The 22,716-nt window shown below is 44.3% G+C and overlaps 1 protein-coding gene across 2 annotated transcripts; it reads right to left on the bottom strand.

Moving 5' to 3' along the window:
• Nucleotides 1–124: 124 nt before the first annotated feature.
• Nucleotides 125–22,469, bottom strand: cep295 (centrosomal protein 295). Of its 2 annotated transcripts, none has more exons than XM_034239516.1 (26): nucleotides 21,900–22,469; nucleotides 21,003–21,203; nucleotides 20,641–20,765; nucleotides 20,456–20,549; nucleotides 20,149–20,265; nucleotides 19,921–20,061; nucleotides 19,393–19,576; nucleotides 18,896–19,054; nucleotides 18,517–18,732; nucleotides 17,962–18,059; nucleotides 16,837–17,037; nucleotides 16,595–16,671; nucleotides 14,572–16,336; nucleotides 14,043–14,364; nucleotides 13,737–13,937; nucleotides 13,533–13,630; nucleotides 10,968–11,064; nucleotides 9,978–10,202; nucleotides 9,734–9,882; nucleotides 4,781–5,240; nucleotides 2,961–3,140; nucleotides 2,332–2,738; nucleotides 1,613–1,762; nucleotides 1,475–1,535; nucleotides 957–1,281; nucleotides 125–221 (listed from the first exon to the last, which is right to left on the bottom strand). In XM_034239516.1, exons 1-25 carry the CDS (start codon nucleotides 21,996–21,998, stop codon nucleotides 1,151–1,153), a joined length of 5,958 nt encoding a protein of 1,985 aa, XP_034095407.1. In that variant the 5' UTR covers nucleotides 21,999–22,469; the 3' UTR covers nucleotides 125–221; nucleotides 957–1,150. The 2 variants fall into 2 exon arrangements, with proteins under 2 accessions (XP_034095407.1, XP_034095416.1); XM_034239525.1 differs by having other exon boundaries at nucleotides 20,149–20,262.
• Nucleotides 22,470–22,716: the final 247 nt, after the last annotated feature.

The following is a 22,716-nucleotide window of genomic DNA, read 5'->3' as shown; positions in this document are numbered from 1 at the left end:
GACTTTCATAGTGGAGCTCTGCAACGGCTATACAACTTAACTAGTGTTCTAACATCAGTTGTTGGGCGTTAACAGTGAGAAGTTTTAGTGAAGATAGAAGTATTACTATTAAACCTTCATGTACCTCTGAGTTCTGCTGTGCATTACAGAAGCTTCCCGTTTCCTTTGCTCTGGTGTGACGTCCTTCACCTCGTCCTCCAGGTCCAGCCTGGGACCCCCCACTGAGGGGACAAAAACATGGCACAGGATGTTGATGTCCACTTATGGCTGACAATCATTTGAAAGGTAGTCATACTCCTATTTCAACACGGTTCTGTTAACGTAAGACCAATACATACTGATATATATTTTAAAGTAACCTAATGAAGGATTTAGGCTACAGACGTATAACTGGTATCAGAAAACAGGGAAACTACAGTAATACCTTATTCTATGCTGTACCTAATAGGTGCACGTGAGCCTTTGTACAATCTCTTTCATTGTAAACGTTTTCTCATGCATTCAATAAAGAGCAGAAGTGACTGGGTGTTTTGTACATATTACAGAACACTTCTGATGTTTTTATTCTAGCTTTCATTTGTTTAAAGAAAGTCCTTACCAAAACCCTATCTATCGCTGCTTTCATTCCAAAAAGGTCAGATGTGCACATTCGAGTGATACCATTTCTATGAACACAACTTGATTTAGAGGTCAAAGTATTTGTATCAGTTTTACCCATTAGTTGTTAACTAATATCTTACAACTGATTTAGATCACCAGATCAGAAACCATCACCTTGAATTTTGGAATATGAATGACTTCTGGACTAGCTGTTTTTATGTCACAAAGGAGACACAAAATGTGTGATTGCTAAGATACCCCACCAAGGTATACTTTGTCTTTTAGGCGGTGCTCGTACATCAATGTGATATGACCCAAAGTGTCAAATAGTATGATATTATATTAGGTTAATATACCTGGAGGGGGATGCAGGGTCTTTTTCTGCGTGATGATATCACATTCCTCAGTAGTTGGATGCAGCTCAGCCTGCCCCCCCTTCACCTTGGCATTAGGCTTTTGTTGAGGTTCGGACTTCTTGTTTGCCTCACAGGTGCCTGGTGGAGATGCTTTTCCTTTAGACTTCTCTCTGGCTTCAGATGGACCTTGGATCTCAGGTTTCACCTTGGCTAGAGCCCTTCTGGCCTTGATCTCCTCCACTCTGAGGGAGGATCTCTGCTGCAGGGCTCTGAGCCTCTGCTGCTGGACCTCCGTCACCCCCCCTGCCAGGACCACACTGAGAGTCTAGGGAGGGAAGGGTTCTCAAGTTCACAATGTTCTGACTAAAAAGGGAATACATCTGTGTTGTATGTCAATTACTATAACTTTTTTATTCATGATCATATCCATATTTAAGTCCAAAGCAAAAATCCCCACAAGCAGCATTACCAACAGTTTATTATCTCAGATATGTTCAGTCTGTAAGTGCTGTGGTTACCTGGGTGTGTTTGGTTGTTGTCCTCTGGAGGGTCATTCAGTGACAACGTGGACCGCGGCCCCTGCAGAAGACATGGTTTGTGTTTAGAGATCACAGGGAAGCCTTCCGCTGAAGTCTAAAACATGTACAGACAGTCACCTCTGTGGGCTGGCCTTCCTCCCCCCCCTCTGTCCCTCCCCCTGGATGGGGGTCCTCCTCAGTGGTGTCGTGGTCCTGCAGTGTGGTGTCTGCCAGGCTCACAAGTGTTATTTCTGACTGGTCCAGGATGCCCTTCTCTCTGGCAGCTTCCTACACACACACACACACACACACACACACACACACACACACACACACACACACACACACACACACACACACACACACACACACACACACACACACACACACACACACACACACACACACACACACACACACACACACACACACACACACACACACACACACACACACACACACACACACACACACACACGTTGTATTACTAGAAAAGTGCACGTAGTAACAACTTCAATCTTGCTCAGCTGCTTCCATGTTTCCCTTTACAGACAGTCAATTGGGAAAGATAACATAACAATTATTAATTCATCTCGTTTTGTATTTATTGAATCATAATATATCAGGTATGGAAATAAAATGCAGATGCTCTGTCTTGAAAGGCTTGTTTTGAGCCTTGAGCTGATTTCTGCAATGCCTTTTGCCAGTGGTGATAAGATGTACATATCAAAACCCAAATTGCACTGGGAACTTTGACACGTTACATAGTGTTTCCTTTTAGGGCATGGTAATAGTCAGTGCATTTCTAAAAGACAACGCTTTTTCAAAGTTTATCAAGGTGAAAAACACAATCTTACCAATATCCCCTCAGAGAGGTCACTGAGTGGGACTGAATCTCCACCCCTAACAGAAATGGAGTTTCTGCCTTTATCTGCTTCGCCCACAGTAAGTGAATCATCACAAATGGCTAATGCAGTCAGCTCCTCCTCAGATTCATGGGGGTGGCACTGGGAAGTGATGAGCTGAGAGAAGGATCCATGCAGGGGGGGGGCAGCCCTGCAGCTGGCCGGCTGCTCTGCTCGGAGGCGCTCAGGGGACGGCTCAGACTCAACAGAAGGATCAGAGCTGGCTTCAGACTCCTCCCCCCTGCTGTGTGGCCGTCCATCAATACAGCTAGGCACATGGTGGTCAGGTAGGTGAAAGGTCATGGAGGGGTCTGCTGTCTCGTTGTGGGGGACCTCCGCCAGTAGCGGGTGGAATGAGTCTGAACCAGATGGGGATAAACATGAAGATGAAGCACATCGTTTCTTACTGGGTAAGACAAGTCATGCAAATATAAGAAGGCTGACACATTTAGTTTCCTAAATCAAACTTTAACTCGGCTGAAGTTACATATTGTGCATGGTTGTAATATACTCCCCTTGATATAACCATCATAAGGTCATTTTAGAATTGGCTGTAATGACTTGAATGGTGTAAAGCTCACCTTCAGTCCTCTCTGGACCCCGGTCTGGTGGTGATGCTGCCTGTATGAGCAGGGTCTGCTGCAGTGGACTCACACCTGGGGGAGAGGCGCTGTGGGGCCAGGCTTCAGGAGGAAACACTGGGTAAGACGGCGGCACACTGGCCTCAGTTGAGACACCAAGATCAGCGTGGGTTCGTTCATCTGCAAAACATCAGATGAGATGACGAACACTCTAAACCTCTTCTCCAACTTTGAGAAAGTGGATAAGCAGACAAACAGTACATTAAAACACTTTGTAATCTCCTGCTGCCACCAAAGCTTCAGTCAGATGAGAGGACGACTCTATACTTCTGAATGACCGTTCATGCAGCTTATAGAAAGTCCTCTTTAAAGACACATGTTATTTGTATGAAAGCAGAATGCTGAACATCCAGACTGACAGTGTAACGGGCAGAGTAACTAAGAGCCTCTGAGCAACAGTTCAATAAGAACAGAAGAAATCAGCAGTCATTGGCGAGAGAAGCTGTTAGCTTAGCATCAACATGTGTGCTGATTTAAATAAAAAAAGCTTTCTGGTCCAGTGTCAAGTGTACAATAATACCTCTAACAAGCTGGACTGAACTGCTCTAGCAAAGCTGTTCTTTAAACTTCAACAGAAACAGAATGTTAGTGGACGCACTGTGTGAATATCAGCTGGACATGTGACTGACAGATCACAGTTTAAAGCCAACACTGAGTGCAGAGGGCTCTAAGAGAAACTCAATATTTAGAGTCCAATCTAAACTTAGAGATTTCATATTGATAGCTAGTCACTAACAATTCATGTCACACTGTGGGGAAATCATCTAAGATCAAAGATGTAATCATTTCATTCTCCTCTTAAGAAAATCAATGATGTTATCTCTGTTCAAATGTAATGAATAAAACAAGAAAAAGTGTAAAGAGATTCCAAACTTTTGAACATCAATGTATTTTCTGATTGTGATCACTTCATGCTGCTATAACCCGGTATAGAGCAATTCGCTTTGGACTCAACTGCATTTCATCCTAAAGAGCTGTGTGAATAGATGTTTGAGTGCCAACAAACATACAGACTGCCATCAGTACACGTTTAAACATGGAACAGTGCTTCTACAATAACTGCAAACAGTGGCGGCTGGTGGAAAATATTTTAGGTGGGGCTGTGGAAATGGTGACCAAACAATACTAAGGGGGTCCGGGGGGATCTTGGGTAATCGCTCGAAATGCCTACGTCTGTTTCCGGTTATTTTTATTTAGAAATTCAGTTCCTGACGGACGCCAAAAAAGCCCGAGATTATGGAATTAAACCAATAAATAAAAGCAAGGATAATTGTGTGTTATTGGTGAGTAAATAACAGTGTGTTATTTTGAAAAGAATAACAAATTAGAAGGAAAAAAAGATTTAAAAATACAGATTTCAGTATTCTGAGGCTCTGAGCCCCATTTATTTTCCTCACAGACGGCAACAAAAGTCCGAAATTATACGATTTAAAATAAAAGCAATAATTGTGGCTTGATATTGAGTAAGAACATGTTTTTATGAACCACACAGCTTCAGGTCTTCCTCGACCCGACCGGAGAAAAATACGTGCTGCAGGCAGTAGAAATACATTGCTTTTAAAATCGTGCTGTGCAACACGAAAAAAAGGGGCAAATCGTGTTGGGGAACACGAATCAATAGATTAAAAATCACGAAATGCCATGAGACTGGGTTGGCCGGCCGCCACTGACTGCAAAAGATGAGAAATGGTTGTAAAGAAATTATTCAAGTTAACCAGTGGAAGGTTGGAGTCTGTTTATTATGAAGTCCCTCCTTTTACCTGAGCTGGCTCCCTGCCGGCCTGCTGACTCGTCCAGTTCCCCGACCAGCGGCCTCATTCCGCTCCCCTCCAGACCCTCCTCCGACCACGCGGCCGACTGCTCCAAAGGCACACGGCCCATCAGCTGACCTGCATAAAAGTTCTGCCCACCACTCAGCCAATGAGAGCTGGACTGATGGGACAGTCGCCCAATCATCCGGCTCAGAGTGGAGTCCCAGCCGCCGTGATCAAAGCTTGTCGAGATCGGACCAGGTAGCTGACCAATCATGGAAGAGTGAGCCGATGGTTGACCTACCAGCTGCTCCATGGCCGAGTCCATGTGGTCAGCAGCAAGACAGGATGACTGGTCCGTCAGCTGGCCAATCAGAGGTCTGAAGGAGTCCTGCTCGTGGTCCTCAGCTGGTGACGGCTCCTCGCCTGACAGCGGCTCCAGGACTGGAGGGACTGCAGTGTGGCATTCCTGGGGCAAAAACAAATCATGTGAAAAAAAGAAAATCAAAGTTTTTAACTGACTTTCATTCATAATGTGCCGTGGTGTAAGAACAACTCAGGGTTATACACATTCTGATACGTTCTTATGGGAAAAAAATGTGTTAACGTCATCAGAGACATGAAGAAGAGGGGACACATGTTGATGTAGAAGAGACATGAAGAAGAGGGGACACATGTTGATGTAGAAGAGACATGGAGAAGAGGGGACACATGTTGATGTAGAAGAGACATGAAGAAGAAGGGACACATGTTGATGTAGAAGAGACATGAAGAAGAGGGGACACATGTTGATGTAGAAGAGACATGAAGAAGAGGGGACACATGTTGATGTAGAAGAGACATGAAGAAGAGGGGACACATGTTGATGTAGAAGAGACATGAAGAAGAGGGGACACATGTTGATGTAGAAGAGACATGAAGAAGAGGGGACACATGTTGATGTAGAAGAGACATGAAGAAGAGGGGACACATGTTGATGTAGAAGAGACATGAAGAAGAGGGGACACATGTTGATGTAGAAGAGACATGAAGAAGAGGGGACACATGTTGATGTAGAAGAGACATGAAGAAGAGGGGACACATGTTGATGTGGAAGAGACATAAAGAAGAGGGGACACATGTTGATGTAGAAGAGACATGAAGAAGAGGGGACACATGTTGATGTAGAAGAGACATGAAGGAGAGGGGACACATGTTGATGTAGAAGAGACATGAAGAAGAGGGGACACATGTTGATGTAGAAGAGACATGAAGAAGAGGGGACACATGTTGATGTAGAAGAGACATGAAGAAGAGGGGACACATGTTGATGTGGAAGAGACATAAAGAAGAGGGGACACATGTTGATGTAGAAGAGACATGAAGAAGAGGGGACACATGTTGATGTAGAAGAGACATGAAGGAGAGGGGACACATGTTGATGTAGAAGAGACATGAAGAAGAGGGGACACATGTTGATGTATAAGAGACATGAAGAAGAGGGGACACATGTTGATGTAGAAGAGACATGGAGAAGAGGGGACACATGTTGATGTAGAAGAGACATGAAGAAGAGGGGACACATGTTGATGTAGAAGAGACATGGAGAAGAGGGGACACATGTTGATGAAGAAGAGACATGAAGAAGAGGGGACACATGTTGATGTAGAAGAGACATGAAGAAGAGGGGACACATGTTGATGTAGAAGAGACATGAAGAAGAGGGGACACATGTTGATGTAGAAGAGACATGGAGAAGAGGGGACACATGTTGATGTAGAAGAGACATGAAGAAGAAGGGACACATGTTGATGTAGAAGAGACATGGAGAAGAGGGGACACATGTTGATGTAGAAGAGACATGAAGAAGAGGGGACACGTGTTGATGTAGAAGAGACATGGAGAAGAGGGGACACATGTTGATGTAGAAGAGACATGGAGAAGATTGGACACATGTTGATGTAGAAGAGACATGAAGAAGAGGGGACACATGTTGATGTAGAAGAGACATGGAGAAGAGGGGACACATGTTGATGTAGAAGAGACATGGAGAAGAGGGGACACATGTTGATGTAGAAGAGACATGAGTCCCCTCTTCTTCATGTCTCTTCTACATCAACATGTGTCCCCTCTTCTTCATGTCTCTTCTACATCAACATGTGTCCCCTCTTCTCCATGTCTCTTCTACATCAACATGTGTCCCCTCTTCTTCATGTCTCTTCTACATCAACATGTGTCCCCTCTTCTTCATGTCTCTTCTACATCAACATGTGTCCCCTCTTCTTCCTGTCTCTTCTACATCAACATGTGTCCCCTCTTCTTCATGTCTCTTCTACATCAACATGTGTCCCCTCTTCTTCATGTCTCTTCTACATCAACATGTGTCCCCTCTTCTTCATGTCTCTTCTACATCAACATGTGTCCCCTCTTCTCCATGTCTCTTCCACATCAACATGTGTCCCCTCTTCTTCATGTCTCTTCTACATCAACATGTGTCCCCTCTTCTTCATGTCTCTTCTACATCAACATGTGTCCCCTCTTCTTCATGTCTCTTCTACATCAACATGTGTCCCCTCTTCTTCATGTCTCTTCTACATCAACATGTGTCCCCTCTTCTTCATGTCTCTTCTACATCAACATGTGTCCCCTCTTCTTCATGTCTCTTCTACATCAACATGTGTCCCCTCTTCTTCATGTCTCTTCTTCATCAACATGTGTCCCCTCTTCTTCATGTCTCTTCTACATCAACATGTGTCCCCTCTTCTTCATGTCTCTTCTACATCAACATGTGTCCCCTCTTCTTCATGTCTCTTCTACATCAACATGTGTCCCCTCTTCTTCATGTCTCTTCTACATCAACATGTGTCCCCTCTTCTTCATGTCTCTTCTACATCAACATGTGTCCCCTCTTCTTCATATCTCTTCTACATCAACATGTGTCCCCTCTTCTTCATGTCTCTTCTACATCAACATGTGTCCCCTCTTCTTCATGTCTCTTCTACATCAACATGTGTCCCCTCTTCTTCATGTATCTTCTACATCAACATGTGTCCCCTCTTCTTCATGTCTCTTCTACATCAACATGTGTCCCCTCTTCTTCATGTCTCTTCTACATCAACATGTGTCCCCTCTTCTTCATGTCTCTTCTACATCAACATGTGTCCCCTCTTCTTCATGTCTCTTCTTCATCAACATGTGTCCCCTCTTCTTCATGTCTCTTCTACATCAACATGTGTCCCCTCTTCTTCATGTATCTTCTACATCAACATGTGTCCCTCTTCTTCATGTCTCTTCTACATCAACATGTGTCCCCTCTTCTTCATGTCTCTTCTACATCAACATGTGTCCCCTCTTCTTCATGTCTCTTCTACATCAACATGTGTCCCCTCTTCTTCATGTCTCTTCTACATCAACATGTGTCCCCTCTTCTTCATGTCTCTTCTACATCAACATGTGTCCCCTCTTCTTCATGTCTCTTCTTCATCAACATGTGTCCCCTCTTCTTCATGTCTCTTCTACATCAACATGTGTCCCCTCTTCTTCATGTATCTTCTACATCAACATGTGTCCCTCTTCTTCATGTCTCTTCTTCATCAACATGTGTCCCCTCTTCTTCATGTCTCTTCTACATCAACATGTGTCCCCTCTTCTTCATGTCTCTTCTACATCAACATGTGTCCCCTCTTCTTCATGTCTCTTCTACATCAACATGTGTCCCCTCTTCTTCATGTCTCTTCTACATCAACATGTGTCCCCTCTTCTTCATGTCTCTTCTTCATCAACATGTGTCCCCTCTTCTTCATGTCTCTTCTACATCAACATGTGTCCCCTCTTCTTCATGTATCTTCTACATCAACATGTGTCCCTCTTCTTCATGTCTCTTCTACATCAACATGTGTCCCCTCTTCTTCATGTCTCTTCTACATCAACATGTGTCCCCTCTTCTTCATGTCTCTTCTACATCAACATGTGTCCCCTCTTCTTCATGTCTCTTCTACATCAACATGTGTCCCCTCTTCTTCATGTCTCTTCTTCATCAACATGTGTCCCCTCTTCTTCATGTCTCTTCTACATCAACATGTGTCCCCTCTTCTTCATGTATCTTCTACATCAACATGTGTCCCTCTTCTTCATGTCTCTTCTTCATCAACATGTGTCCCCTCTTCTTCATGTCTCTTCTACATCAACATGTGTCCCCTCTTCTTCATGTCTCTTCTACATCAACATGTGTCCCCTCTTCTTCATGTCTCTTCTACATCAACATGTGTCCCCTCTTCTTCATGTCTCTTCTACATCAACATGTGTCCCCTCTGTGGAAAGAGACTCTGAAAGTTTCAGGAACAAAGATTCTCTCTCTTTTTGATCCATTTCTATAAAAACCTGTCTGAAAATGAGCTGATCAGATTTTGGCCACTTGATGATGTCATAACGATGTGTTGTCTTGTGTAACCATTAGCCAATCAGCAACCAAGGTAACCCCCCCCCCCTTTTCACCTGGATCTCCTCCTAGAGCACCATTGAGTTCTTTGTAACCAAATGTCTCTCAGAGGGGCGTGGGGAGGGGCTCCTTATTTTCATCTAAAGTAACAGACAGAGAATCAGCACTTTGGAAACAGGGCTGAAACAGAGGGGATTATGGGATGCTGCAATGATCCGTTTGGTGTTTCAGCCAATCAGAGACAGGTTTTGGATATATCTGAGACCTGTGATATATGAATGAAAAACAGTATAATAGGAGACCTTTAAGTAAAAATACAAAAGTATTTTGATAAAAACACAATGAATGTAAAAAAAGTAAAAGATGTAACTGTGTAGAGCGGCTAAATCATGAAAAGGAATCCCCCTCAGATCACCCCTCACTGTCCAAGCAACTCAGAGAAGTACGGTGGCCTTTAGGTCACAAAAAAACAAACACAAAAAGCCCTCTAGAGCCAGAGTTTGGTCTGTCCTCTCTAGTCTACTGTAAGAATGTGAGTCACTGACCAGGCCCCTCCTCTGTGCTGCTGCCCAATCTGAGGGAAGAGACTGAGGGGAGGTGGAGCTCTCACTCCCCCCTCTCCTCTCCGGGACTCCAAGCAAAGACAGCTGGGAGACTGAAGAGCCAGATTCCTCCACATATGAGCCTTCACTGTCTGAAGACCAACAAAGACGACAAAAGACTATTAACATGCTGCAGTCTTCTGATTTGACATTTTTGGACTGTTCAAAAGGGTGTCGTTTACAGTACCTGTGGTTCTGCCAGCAGTGCTGAGGGAGATGTTCAGCTCCTGTGTGTATTTGTCTATGATGTGCTGGATGCTGCTGTCATTAAAGAGAGAGCCTACAGAAAGGGCAGGACGGTCTGCAGGGGAGCGGTCCTTAAAGCAGACGCTCTGACCGGGTGGAGAGAACACATGGAGCGAATCTGCTCCATGCTCCGGTTCTACACACCGTCTGAGCAGCGGGCATTCATCTAATGAAGAAGTGGGAGAGGAAAAGAAGGAGAACAGATTTACGCCTCATAAAAAGTTATAAAACACAACATCATTCATTTCACAAGTTAAACTAGAATGACAGGTATAATCATGAGCCATAATGGAGAGATGTGAAATGCAACACCCCAATACGCCTTAGGAAGCTTGCGAACAGGGTTCCAGCTGTACACATTATATATCATTTCAAACATATGGAATTGAGATAGTTCACGTATTATTCCGAAACATTACAAACCAAAATCATATGCCACACCGCATTTCAGAGGGAAGCTAACTTGTCGAAGTCCACAGCCATTCAGCTTCAATCATCTCTGACATTCGCTGGAAGCACTTTTTAAAAAGACAGACATTTGTGTCTCTCTGCAAATCACACTAGAGCTTGTACATTTAAGATTGCGCTTTTGGTTCTCATAAAACCCCTATTCCTAGTTTGCATGCAAGGGTTAAAGAGTTGGGATAAGGTCACACGGTCTGTGGTTTAGCATATTTCCTACTTTATACATGAAAGATATTGCATTCAGTGAGCCACCTGGTGTGTGTACATACTCATCATCTGGAGCTTTGCAGCTCATACACTTATTATATTGCTTCATATTTGGACTGACCCAATCAGATTCTCTGGTGAATAATGAAGAGCGAAACAGATCTTTCTGGTAAGGCCATTTCAATTCTTCATCTTTTCCAATTAGATTTGGCAAAGAGGTAAAAAAAAAAATCATTAAAACATGACAAAAGACCCTCACCAGTACTTATGTTCTGCTCCGGATCGGTGGAGATGTAGCTGCCCGTGGAGATTGTGGTGGAGGAGAGGCAGTCAGAATCAGGAGGCCTATTTGCAGACTGACACAATCATAAAGGCACCCAACATGAATATGTTAAAGTGATCAACAAGGGATTGAATGAAACACAGCACACAGACTCACTGAGCTCAGTTCAAGTGTAGAAACCCTCATGAACGCATTTCATTCAATACAACTCTGGTTGGGTCATTTTACATCATCGCTCAGAAACAGAACAACACATTCATATATGCACACGTATAAGTGAAGAGTTCTTTGCTCGATTTGTATATATTCTAGTGAGTGTTCAAAGTATTCAGATTATTAACTGAAATCAATTGTACCTACTCATTATGCAAAGACAATCCTGTTTAGTGGGTTTTTTCAATAAGCAGCTAAACTTTAGTAGGCCTACTTTAAATCTTCCAATTATTTGAAGACATATGTTGGGCTTTTGCGTTTGAATTTTCAGCACTGTACGTCGTGAAATTAATTGAATTTGTATTTGGTGGAAGACACACACATATAAACACACTGAGCTCAGTTCAAGTGTAGAAACCATCATAGATGCATTTTTTATTAAATACAATTCTGGTTGTGTTATTTCACATCATCACTCAGAAAACACACACACGCACACACACACACACAATGTTTATATTCTAGCCTGTGTTAGAAGTATTCAGATCAGTAAAATGTGCCTCCTCATTATGCAAAAGGGCCTGATTCATTTTGTTCCATAAGCAGCTAAACTAAAGTTATTAACAATGATTCCACTTGTTTAGAAACAGATTCTAATATAAGGTTTTTGCATTCAAATGTTCGGCACTGTACAAAATGTAATGAACAAAGTTACTTTAACCTATATTTAGTGAAAGACACATACATGCACACAGACTCACTGAGCTCAGTTCAAGTGTAGAAACCATCATTAAATGTATTCTTAAAAATACACTTTAGGTTGCAAAGATTTCACATCATTGCTCAGAATAAGGACACATACAGACACACACATGTGTCCGAGAGACTTGCCATCTTCATACACATTCACTAAAAGAAGAGCCAGGCAGTCAGGTTTGGCCACATGTCATCATTGATCCACAAGGTGTGAAACTCGTGTGTGAGTATTTCAAATGCAGAAAAAACACTATAACTATGGAATTAAATTAATATGTTTTTAGAATTTGTAAATTGTCAGTAGACACACTATTATTAATACTGTCTATAAAAGTGTCTAATAAGTGTTTACAAGCACAAGAGGCAGCTGCGCTTTCAGTGTATATTGGTAGTGCTGTAGCGACGCGTCGACGACTTCAAAATATCGTCGACGACATATTTCCGCGTCGACGCGTCGCTACACACACGTGGGTCACCCAAAGCAACAAGCAGTTCGCAATCGCACTTCAAACACAATGGAGACTGAAACGGCTACCACCTCCTCCTCACAGGATTGCGCACGAAGCCCCCAAACGAAAACATCTCGCCCTAGGTCTTCAAAAGCATGGGAATATTTTAAAGTTAGTCCAAAACGCAAAGATATTTATATATTTATATCTCACTGAGACTGCTGCATAGCCTAGCAGAAGCAGCAGCTAGCTGTGGTGGCTACCATTAGCAGCTAGCATTTGCTCTCCGATTTTTACAGAAAATGGAATTATGGATTATAAATTCAATCATTTTTTTATACATAGACGTTAAAAACCTATGGATTAACCGATTCAGCCGCGTTTTTTTCTCATTTTAATGCCATTGAACACGTCTTTTGATCAGATTGACAGCTTTGGTTGTGAGACGATCTCCCGAGAAGCTCTGTGAAGGTACGTGTTGTGATGACTGTATTTGCTTCCGCTGTCGCGAGTCCGGATCACTCAGTGATGATACTATATACCTACATAATCTGTGGAGTCTCAGCTTTAATCGGATATATTGTATGTGCAGCTACGATAAGTAATAAGGGTACTTTTATCTTGAGTTCTGTGCCAATGTCCGTTAGCATTTTTCGCTCAGGGGTCATTCAGATGCTTCTTATGAGACTTGTGTTTTGTTTTGGTAAACATGGTTTGTATCGTCAATTAGCTGAGATTATTTCCGTTAATCTGGTATAACACATTAATAGGTTCTTAAATATTAAGATCCCCTGAGACACAGTATCGTGAAAAAAAAATGTTTTACATTACGTTTTTTATGAATTGAATAACAGAAAAATAATCGTTAGATTAGTCGACTAATCGATCAAATAATCGCCCGATTAATCGTTTTCAAAATAATCGTTTCCCCCCAGCACTATATTGGCAAAAACGCTTTCTTCCTTCGTCACTTATATGATTCTGTTTTCTTCAAGGTTGTGTCTTCCTGGTCGAATGTACTTATTGTAAGTCGCTTTGGATAAAAGCGTCAGCTAAATGCAATGTAATGTAATGTAATGTAATGTCACTTCCTCAGTCTTTTGTCAAGGTTTGCCACTAGGGGGATGACTTATTCTAAGAGGAGGACAGAGTCTGAACTGAGTTGTGTGCAGTGCCTGGTTACCTCTGTGGGGGACCTGCAGCTTGTGATTCCAGGACCAGAGAAGTCGGCTCCTCTCCCAGAGTCAGAGGAAGGAGGGGAGATGATCCTCAGGATAGAATCTGGAAAACGAGAGTTGCAACCAAGAGGACAGATATTAATTTAGGCCCTTTTATGTTCTTCTCATCGGCATTATGTATCATCACTATTTATTTACCGTCTACATACCAGACTCTGAGGATTCTGGAGATGTTCCTGCTCCCACCAGCAGCCTCTCTCTCCAGAGGATATGGCTGGATGTTGATGAGTTTGTTTCAGGGCTGCTGGCAGTCTGCTGCCCACTGCTGTCAGAGACCACCGACGCTTCATAGTCCTCCTGTAGATCCCAGCGCAGAGAGTGTGAAGGAGCTGGTACACTACTCTCAGGACCTGGGGAAACATCAACAATCCAATCAATCGGTATCACTCTCCATAGGTGGTTAAACGTTGTTGGCATGTGAGGAACCAGGTGTCACTTCCTGCTGTTGAGCTGACCTTTTGATTGGCTGGTGTTGACTGACGTCTCCACTTCTTGAATAGCACTAAGCTCATGTTGTTCAGTCATCATCTCCATGATGCTCAGCCTGACACGGGTCACGGGGGGCTTTGCTGCTCGAGGAGGAGGGAGGAGTCCTGGGGGGGGAGCAGATGCTGGGGCAGCAGGAGCATCACTCTGAGCCATGAGAGGGTCTTCAAGGTGGGATAAAGTTCCTCCGTTAGTCTCCTCTATAGCTCTCAGCAGGGAGGCAAGTAACTTGAGACGGGTCTGCCTGATGCTCTCTGAATCCAAAACTCCTCTGGCAGCCTCTGGGAGTGGCTGTGGGCGAGACAAGGCATCAGGACAGTTGCTCTCCCAAATAAGCACACACTCATTGAGCTTAAATCAAATACACTTTAGGTCAGTTAATTTCACCTCATCACTCAGAAACAAGCACTGTTGTAATTTGTATTTGTGTATAAACTAAATGATTTGTCTGCTGTACTTTTGCAAAACCATAACAGCAGTGATAGTCCCGCCACTTACTTGTTCTTCAGTTTGAATGAGAGCCTGCAACGTCTCCTTTTGCCGCCTCATCTGCTCCATCTCCACTTCCTGTTGTCGCCTCTCCTCCTCCTGCTGCCTCTGCTGCAGGGCCACCCCCTCCCTCTGCTCCAGCAGCCGTCTCTGGACGTCCTGCAGCTCCCGTCTCTGGACGTCCTGCAGCTCTCGTCTCTGGACCTCCTGCAGCTCTGGTCTCTGGACGTCCTGCAGCTCTGGTCTCTGGACGTCCTGCAGCTCTGGTCTCTGAACCTCCTGCAGCTCTGGTCTCTGGACCTCCTGCAGCTCTCGTCTCTGGAGCTCCTGCAGCTCTCGTCTCTGGAGCTCCTGCAGCTCTCGTCTCTGGAGCTCCTGCAGCTCTCGTCTCTGGACCTCCTGCAGCTCTCGTCTCTGGACCTCCTGCAGCTCTCGTCTCTGGAGCTCCTGCAGCTCTCGTCTCTGGACGTCCTGCAGCTCCCGTCTCTGGACGTCCTGCAGCTCCCGTCTCTGGACGTCCTGCAGCTCTCGTCTCTGGAGCTCCTGCAGCTCTCGTCTCTGGACGTCCTGCAGCTCTCGTCTCTGGACCTCCTGCAGCTCTCGTCTCTGGACGTCCTGCAGCTCTGGTCTCTGGACGTCCTGCAGCTCTGGTCTCTGGACGTCCTGCAGCTCTGGTCTCTGGACGTCCTGCAGCTCTCTTCTCTGGACGTCCTGCAGCTCTCTTCTCTGGACGTCCTGCAGCTCTCGTCTCTGGACGTCCTGCAGCTCTGGTCTCTGGACCTCCTGCAGCTCTCGTCTCTGGACCTCCTGCAGCTCTCGTCTCTGGACGTCCTGCAGCTCCCGTCTCTGGACGTCCTGCAGCTCTCGTCTCTGGACATCCTGCAGCTCTCGTCTCTGGACGTCCTGCAGCTCTCGTCTCTGGACGTCCTGCAGCTCTGGTCTCTGGACGTCCTGCAGCTCTCGTCTCTGGACGTCCTGCAGCTCTCGTCTCTGGACGTCCTGCAGCTCTGGTCTCTGGACGTCCTGCAGCTCTCGTCTCTGGACCTCCTGCAGCTCTCGTCTCTGGACCTCCTGCAGCTCCCGTCTCTGGACGTCCTGCAGCTCTCGTCTCTGGACGTCCTGCAGCTCTCGTCTCTGGACGTCCTGCAGCTCTCGTCTCTGCCTCTCCATCCTGTCGTCCTCTGTGGAGCTGAGGGACCCGGTCCGTAGGGAACAATGTGGCAGGGTCACAGGCCTAACAGTTTCTGGAACTGGAGCCAGAGGTGCACCAGAGGTGATGATGGAGCTACTGCCTTGGATTGGATCAGAGGTTGGCTGCAGTGTGATGCTGGCTGAGTGACGTGTTGCTCTCACTCTCTCTGTGAGATGCCCTGTGACTCTCTCCATGATGTTGTCTGTCAGCCAGGCAGTGAACTTCTGGTTCCTGGGATTGCTTGAAATATATTCAACTTCATCTGGCATCAACTTGGAGGCAGAGCTTATATTTGAGCTAGGAGGTTGTGAATGTGAAGCTAACATGTCCGACTCTCTTGTGGGAACTTCCACAGGTGTTTGTGCTTTGGCGTGGATGTATGCCTGCGAGGCCGGAGGTGTAGGGAGCTGCAGAGGAGCTGGAGGATGCACAGACTGAACACCGTGCAGAGGGGGGGGAAAGAGGCCTGGAGGCACTGCAGCAGGCAGTAAAGATGTGGGGATCATGTTGTAGCGAATCCGTAGAGCTCGCTGGTATTCCTCTAGGCGCTGACGGGCCACTTCCACTGACCTCTGGTGAAGGCTGAAATAAAGACCGTCAGCTTTATTTATAGAGCCCAATCTCGGTGCATCAAGGAGCTTTAAAATTAGAGCATACAATACCCTCCAAACTAAATAAAATCCTCTAAAACTTCATAAATATAGGTAAAAGTAGCACTCAAAAGGTTTATTTCTTTGTCAGCTGATGAGATTTACTTTTAAACATAATCGCAAGGAAAAGTGGTAAAAGTGACTGGCTAAATGAATAAATGTAGTTTATAGTCAGGATTTAAAAACACACCTGTTTTGCTGCAGCAGTCGCTGTTGGTACTCTCTGATCCTTCTGGCGTGCTCATCTTCACCTGCAGGAGGCACCAGCTGTCAAAGAGTGGTGAAGAAGCAGCCATCACTGAAGTTATTTTTCTGACCGTACTTCACATAAGATATCTTAAAGGATAAAACAGATCTGACAGGAATATTAGTAGTTCAGAGAAAAAATGAGAACAGGTTAACCAGGGATAGCTTTAATGCTCAAAGGCCTACCTCAGGAGGGACAGAGGGGGCTTCCTGCTCATGGACGGGTACTTCTGGTTGGTTGATAGGAGCCTCCTGGGTCACAGCAGCCTTCAGCTCTTCTCTCTCCTGCTGAGCCTCAAGCAGCATCTGCTCCAATTTGGCTTTCTGCTCTTCAAGCTCCTGGAGCAAAACCACCTGCTGCTGCTTCTCTCTCTCGAGCTCCTCATCCTGAACAGAAAAACAAGTTTAAAAACAGCAATCATGTTACATGTAGGGTAGATCACAAACCAACATGTTCAACTGAGCCCCTAATTACTGACTGAATATCTAATGTTAAGTAGAGGTTAAATAAACAGATATGGTACTTGACAGGCAGTTTGACTGAAAGGAGAGAGCCCACAAAATAAAATCTGTACGTCCTGCACCACGGCGAGCAGGTACTTCCTTGTATGAAATGTAGAATTAAGAAGATCATCCTTCTCCACAGGAATTCCCAGGCAGCCCAGATTGAGGCTCCTGTCTGTGTCCTATTTATGTGCAACTTTATTTGGATTACTTTGTTGTTTTTCTTCAGTGTACTAGCTTAAAAACAGGTAACCAAGCCGTGGTCTGAAGTTATTGAAAAAGACAACATGTTCAAAGCAGAACCAAAAGTCATGCACGAGGAATGGTGCCTGCCACACTGCTGCTTTAGGAGCTGGGCTGATTGAGTAACAAGGAACACCTGGATAAAGGCATTCTGACCTATCAGGAAAATGCATCAAGCCTCTGGGATAACAAATGAAGCCGACTTTAAAAAACTGTGGAACAGTGAATACAGAAGGACCTTTGACAAAGAGTGTGACATAAAGAAACCTCTCACTTATCAACCTACTGCTTCTTATAATGAACTTCTTTGTTGTCATTTCAAGTGATGAAACAAACCCACAGACAATGACAGACTAAACCACAGAGATTCACCATTTTAGTAAGCTTAAAAGCAAACTGCTTGTTTCCATTGAGAATCTGACCTTCCAGTGTTTGCAATAATACGTTTCACAATGGGATTTGGAGCACAAGCATTTCAAGCTGTCAGCTGATCTGCTCCTATTTATGTATAGTGTAGGAAAAGAGTTCCCGCTCAGTATCACATAAATGGGAAGAGACACATACCCTTTTCTTTCGTTCTTCTTCAAACTGTTTTATTCTGTTGGCAAGTCCATCTGGAAGTTGAGTTTCTGCTGCAGCTGGCGGCTCCGTTGTCTTCAACTCTGGTTGAATAAAATAGAGGAGAACATGAAATGAACTGTTACTAAGTTTATCCTTATATGGCAGTTGAAGAGAAGGGGGGTCATTTACTGAGAAGAAAAACAAAATGACCAAGATTAGAGTTGTACATAGATAATTGAAATGTTGAAGAATAAATAAACGGTATTAAAATGGCTTCACTTTGTAAGGTCGGATAGTGTTGTAGTTCCTGATGCACAAAGGTGTGTCATAGCTTTTGATAATATGGGGAGTCTGGGCTAAAATCACAAGTATTTTCTTGTTGCAAAGTTTGAGTGCAAAGTATATTTGGATTAGGTATTCCGACTACAAGCATAATATGATATTTGGTGTAAAAACAGAAGAATAATATAAAAACAGGGTGAAAAAACAATCTCAATATTCTCAAATATCAAACTTCTATCACAATGATTGTATTATAGTGTGAAGAGTGTGAGCTACCTGGTGGGGAGGGGGCAGGCTCCAGGCTGTGTGTCTCCTCGCTGCTCAGAGAGCCTGTGTCGATGGTGGTGTCCCGCTCTGGGATCTGATCTGTGATGGAGGTCGGTGGTTCGGCTGCAGGAACAGAGTTCTGCTCAGTCCAATGGTTCCTCTGGTTCCTGATACGATCCAAGAGCTTCCTTAACGCCTGTCTAGGAGCAGGCTTGGAGGGCTCCACTGCAACCAAAAAACATGAGTGAAGTTTCGGCTTGGTAAAGATGAGTATCAAGGACATCACGTGATGTGTGTATTGATTCTGTGTATATCCCAAAAACTTTACAAACCTTGCTGAAACCCTTAAAACCTGTGAGTTTAGGTTGTATCTGCTGCCTCTCTTTACCTTGAACGGATGTTTCCTGCTCGGGGTCATATTGTGTGGTTCCTGCTCCTTGTGGGGGGATTTCATCCTGCGTGACGTCCAGCTCCTGGTCCTGGCTCCCTGTGGACAGAGCCGGCAGAGGCTCTGGAACCAGCTGCACCACCAGGTCTCCTTTAACCCCTGCCATCAGACACAGTCAATCTTTAAGGGAGCTCCAATAAAATGTTAATAGTTAAGCCACATGTTCTGGCTACTTAGAAATTGGGTGCATGGATTCAAGCAGAGCCACAAATGGTCCACAACCTTGAGAAATATGCAATTTACCTTTTATTTGTTCCTTTTCTAGGTGTGTTTCATGTCACGGAAAGCCGTGTTGTTAACCAGTATAAATGTTACATGGTTTCCTCTTTTTTATATGTTACCTTCTTTGTCTAACTTCTCAAGCTCTCATACGAGAGTGTGGGATTATTTGAGCAGTGGAAAGACTATCAATAAAGCTTTTGGTGAGTTTTACTTACTCCTCTCTCCTGTGTACATGTCCTCAAAGGCAAACTCCATCTCCCTCTGGTAGTCCTCTGCTGTCTCCTGTCTCTTATAGAGAGGCTGGAAGATCTGAGCAGGCATCTGGAAAACCTGCTGCCTCCTCCTGAGCAGGTCTGTCTGCTGCATGTGCTCCAGTTCAACAAGCAAGCGCTCTCGATCCTAAGGGTTGTCACCAAAAACAGATTAGACATAAAAGGCCATAATCATTTGTGTTTCTATGACACAAATCTGTAAATTATTCAGAATGAGAATACCTTAATAAGTCCTGCAGTGGGGACATGTACCGGGTTACAAGCAAAAGTGGCAAAGCAGGTAAAAAAAGTGATATATAATCTTTACATAAGAGGTCAATCTGTCTACTATGGCTAATGCTGTTGTCCTGCTATCAGTCAACAGTGTTTTCACCACAGTGATGGCAAGTAGCTTTGGAGCATATCATCTGTCAGATACATGTGAACAATGTTGGTGTGTATATCTTCTAACAAAGTAAGATGTGAGTTAACCTGCTCCAGATGTTCCCTCCTCAGCGCCTGCTTCCCTCTAAGACGAGCCTTCTCCAACTGCTCCTCTCGCCTCCTCATTTCCTCCTTCTTTAAATCCTGCAGCCTCCTCACCTCCAGCTCAGCTCCCTCATGGGCACTGGGCTGATGACACAAGTACAGGTTAGACATCCCAACAGGAGGAGAGAACCAAAGCGGGGGTTATGTAAATACAATAATCAGAGATCTTACCTGCTCTGTGTCTGCCTCTCTGTCCACTGTGCTGTCAGGCATATGATAATGCGTGGCTGCGAAAGCACTCACATCAGATTTCTTCACTACATGTGGCTTCTTGAAATCAATGCTCTGCTTGAACAAAAAGACAATGTTACCATGACTACATTACAAACCTGTGAAACTTGAAAGGTATGACTTTTATTTTGTAAAAGTTGAAAGGCTGATCACTTCTGTAAATGATAAAGGTCAGCTTGCAAATCCAGGTGGCTTATCAGGCCAACAGGAAAACAGTGTAACTCATATAAGTGGTGGGGAGAATCACCTGAATTGGGTGTGGGGGGGGCTTAGGGAGACTGGCCACTTTTGCTGATCTTTCCTTTTCTGTCTGTAGTGCCTTCTTCCTGGCCATGGTCGATCTACAGACAAACATATGCATAGACTTGTTGTTAAGTTCATTTTGATCAAATGCATGATAATGTTTTTGGAGCAATTGTTTCTGCTGCTCACCGGCTTTGCCCCTCATGGTCTTTAAGCCTCTGTGTTTTGAGCTCCTTCATGGCTTCCCGGTAACGCTCCTCTGCTTTGACGTTATTTTCCTCCTCCCTCTGAGCTATGGCTTCCAAGTCGGGTTCCTTCAAATAAATTGACCACAGAAATATTAAATGATTTGGAAAATGTATTAATCTTTATGTGATGGTCTTGTTCACATTTTGGTTTCAGCTGTTCCTCGTCTTGGAGTTAATCTTAGGTTCAGAGTCAACAAAGTAAACAGAGGTCAGGGACAGCTTCAAAGGGTGTATTGTGTTCAATTCATGGAACAGAAACTCTAGCTAATGAAGACAGCCGGGTAAAGCTTCTTGTAATCTTACATTTTCTTTTGCACTCATGTGTCCCTGGCCGAGCAGCTGGAGGCTCTCCTGGTATAATGTCTGCAGGGTGTGAAGTTTGTCCCTCTGCTGCCGCTCCCAGTCCTCCCTCAGGTCCTTCTCCAGCTGCTCCAGCTCACACTGCCGCCTGCGCTCCACCTCTCTGCAGATCTGTAGCGAGATATACCGCTGCTGCTCCCGCACCTGGAGGTCAATGCAAAATATAAATACATACCAACTCTGAGGTTAAAGAACCATTTCATTTATCACCTGTCCCTCAGATTTTTGAATGTTTGTAACTGACATTTAGGAGAGTACAATACTAAAAAGGTGAATTTACTATGAAGCCATGGATCAAAGTCCATTATTGGGTTAATTTTCACACACATTTGGAGTTGATTACCGTGGATTGCCATTGGACTGAAAATAAAAACTGCAAACTATGCCAAAAAGTAACAAGTACAGTAGTGACTGTAACACTGATCCTGAGCTGAACCCTTAATATACCAGGTCAGACTTCCTTTATGGAATAGAATTTCCAGACTACTCGTTACTGCAGTCTTTTGTTAATTCAAAATGTAATCTAAATACAATCATTCGTTACTTTTTTGCCTGAAGTTTTAGTAGTTAATTGCATGCTATAGGCACAAAAAAAAGTGAATAACCTCCTGATTTACGATGCATATATGAATGAAAATATGCTCAAACTTTACTAGTTAAATTACATGTAAAGCAATTAGTTACTCACCAACAATGCATATACACTTTCTTAATTTAATAATTATTTCTGTGCAAAGCAGTTAAAAGCTTGAGTTGATCTTTATCCACCTATGCTCAGTGTTTTCAGATGTCTTTGTGCATTGATCGGTGTCTGAGAATCCTTCCACATCACCGCCTTACCTGCTGAATCCGCAGCTTCCTCCTCCTCTCATGCTCCTCTCGTATTATCCGAGCCTCTTCGTTAGGGCTCAGTCTCAGTTTAGCCACTTTCCTCTTCATCTTCTTCAAAATGTACTAAGAGACATTTCCCAGAAAGCTAAAAACTGTTAGCAACTCCGTTAGCCCTGGGAGTTGTTATTGGCTAGTTAGCATGTTGTTGAAGGCATCAACTAACAGCATGATTTATTAGACAGGCGTTTAAGGACTGGTTGAAACATTTGAATTATTTATGAAAATACCCAAGAAGCTCCGACAGGAGACCAAATCCATGTCGTACTTTTTGTTTATCACCAGAAAGCCATGCCAACCTTAAAAAGGGAGTTATTGTCCTAAACAACGTCACATCCGGTAGTTTAAACTGCCCGCTTTACCCGTTCCGTGCTGATCAAAATACGTCAAGGTTCCTGACACTAAGGCCCGATCCCAAACCACTCCCTCGACCCTACCCCTCCGTGACGGAGTGAACTCCGTCTGTAGCCACACTCGCAGCTCAACGAGGCTCCGGTTGCGGTCGGATAATCCAAACATCAGCTCCTAATGTCTAACCCTTTCTCCTATTCCTTGACCTCTGAGTGAAACGTCACGGGGTTAAGGGATAGTGGATAGGAGAATTCAAAAGGACTTAGGAGAAGAGACTTTGGTACTTTAGAGAATCGACTGCACTTTCACTATCCGACGTGTTTATGATGCTCCAGCGGACGTCATGAATGTGCGTCTGCTGCTGTGGGGAAACTATAGAAACTACAGTTTTCTATACAGCGGACTACAACATGGATGT

The sequence above is a fragment of the Gymnodraco acuticeps genome, unplaced genomic scaffold (assembly GCF_902827175.1).
Source record: "Gymnodraco acuticeps unplaced genomic scaffold, fGymAcu1.1, whole genome shotgun sequence".
NCBI lineage: Eukaryota > Metazoa > Chordata > Actinopteri > Perciformes > Bathydraconidae > Gymnodraco > Gymnodraco acuticeps.
The sequence above is the reverse complement of the archived record's forward strand: the minus strand, read 5'-3'. Positions and strand labels throughout refer to the sequence as shown.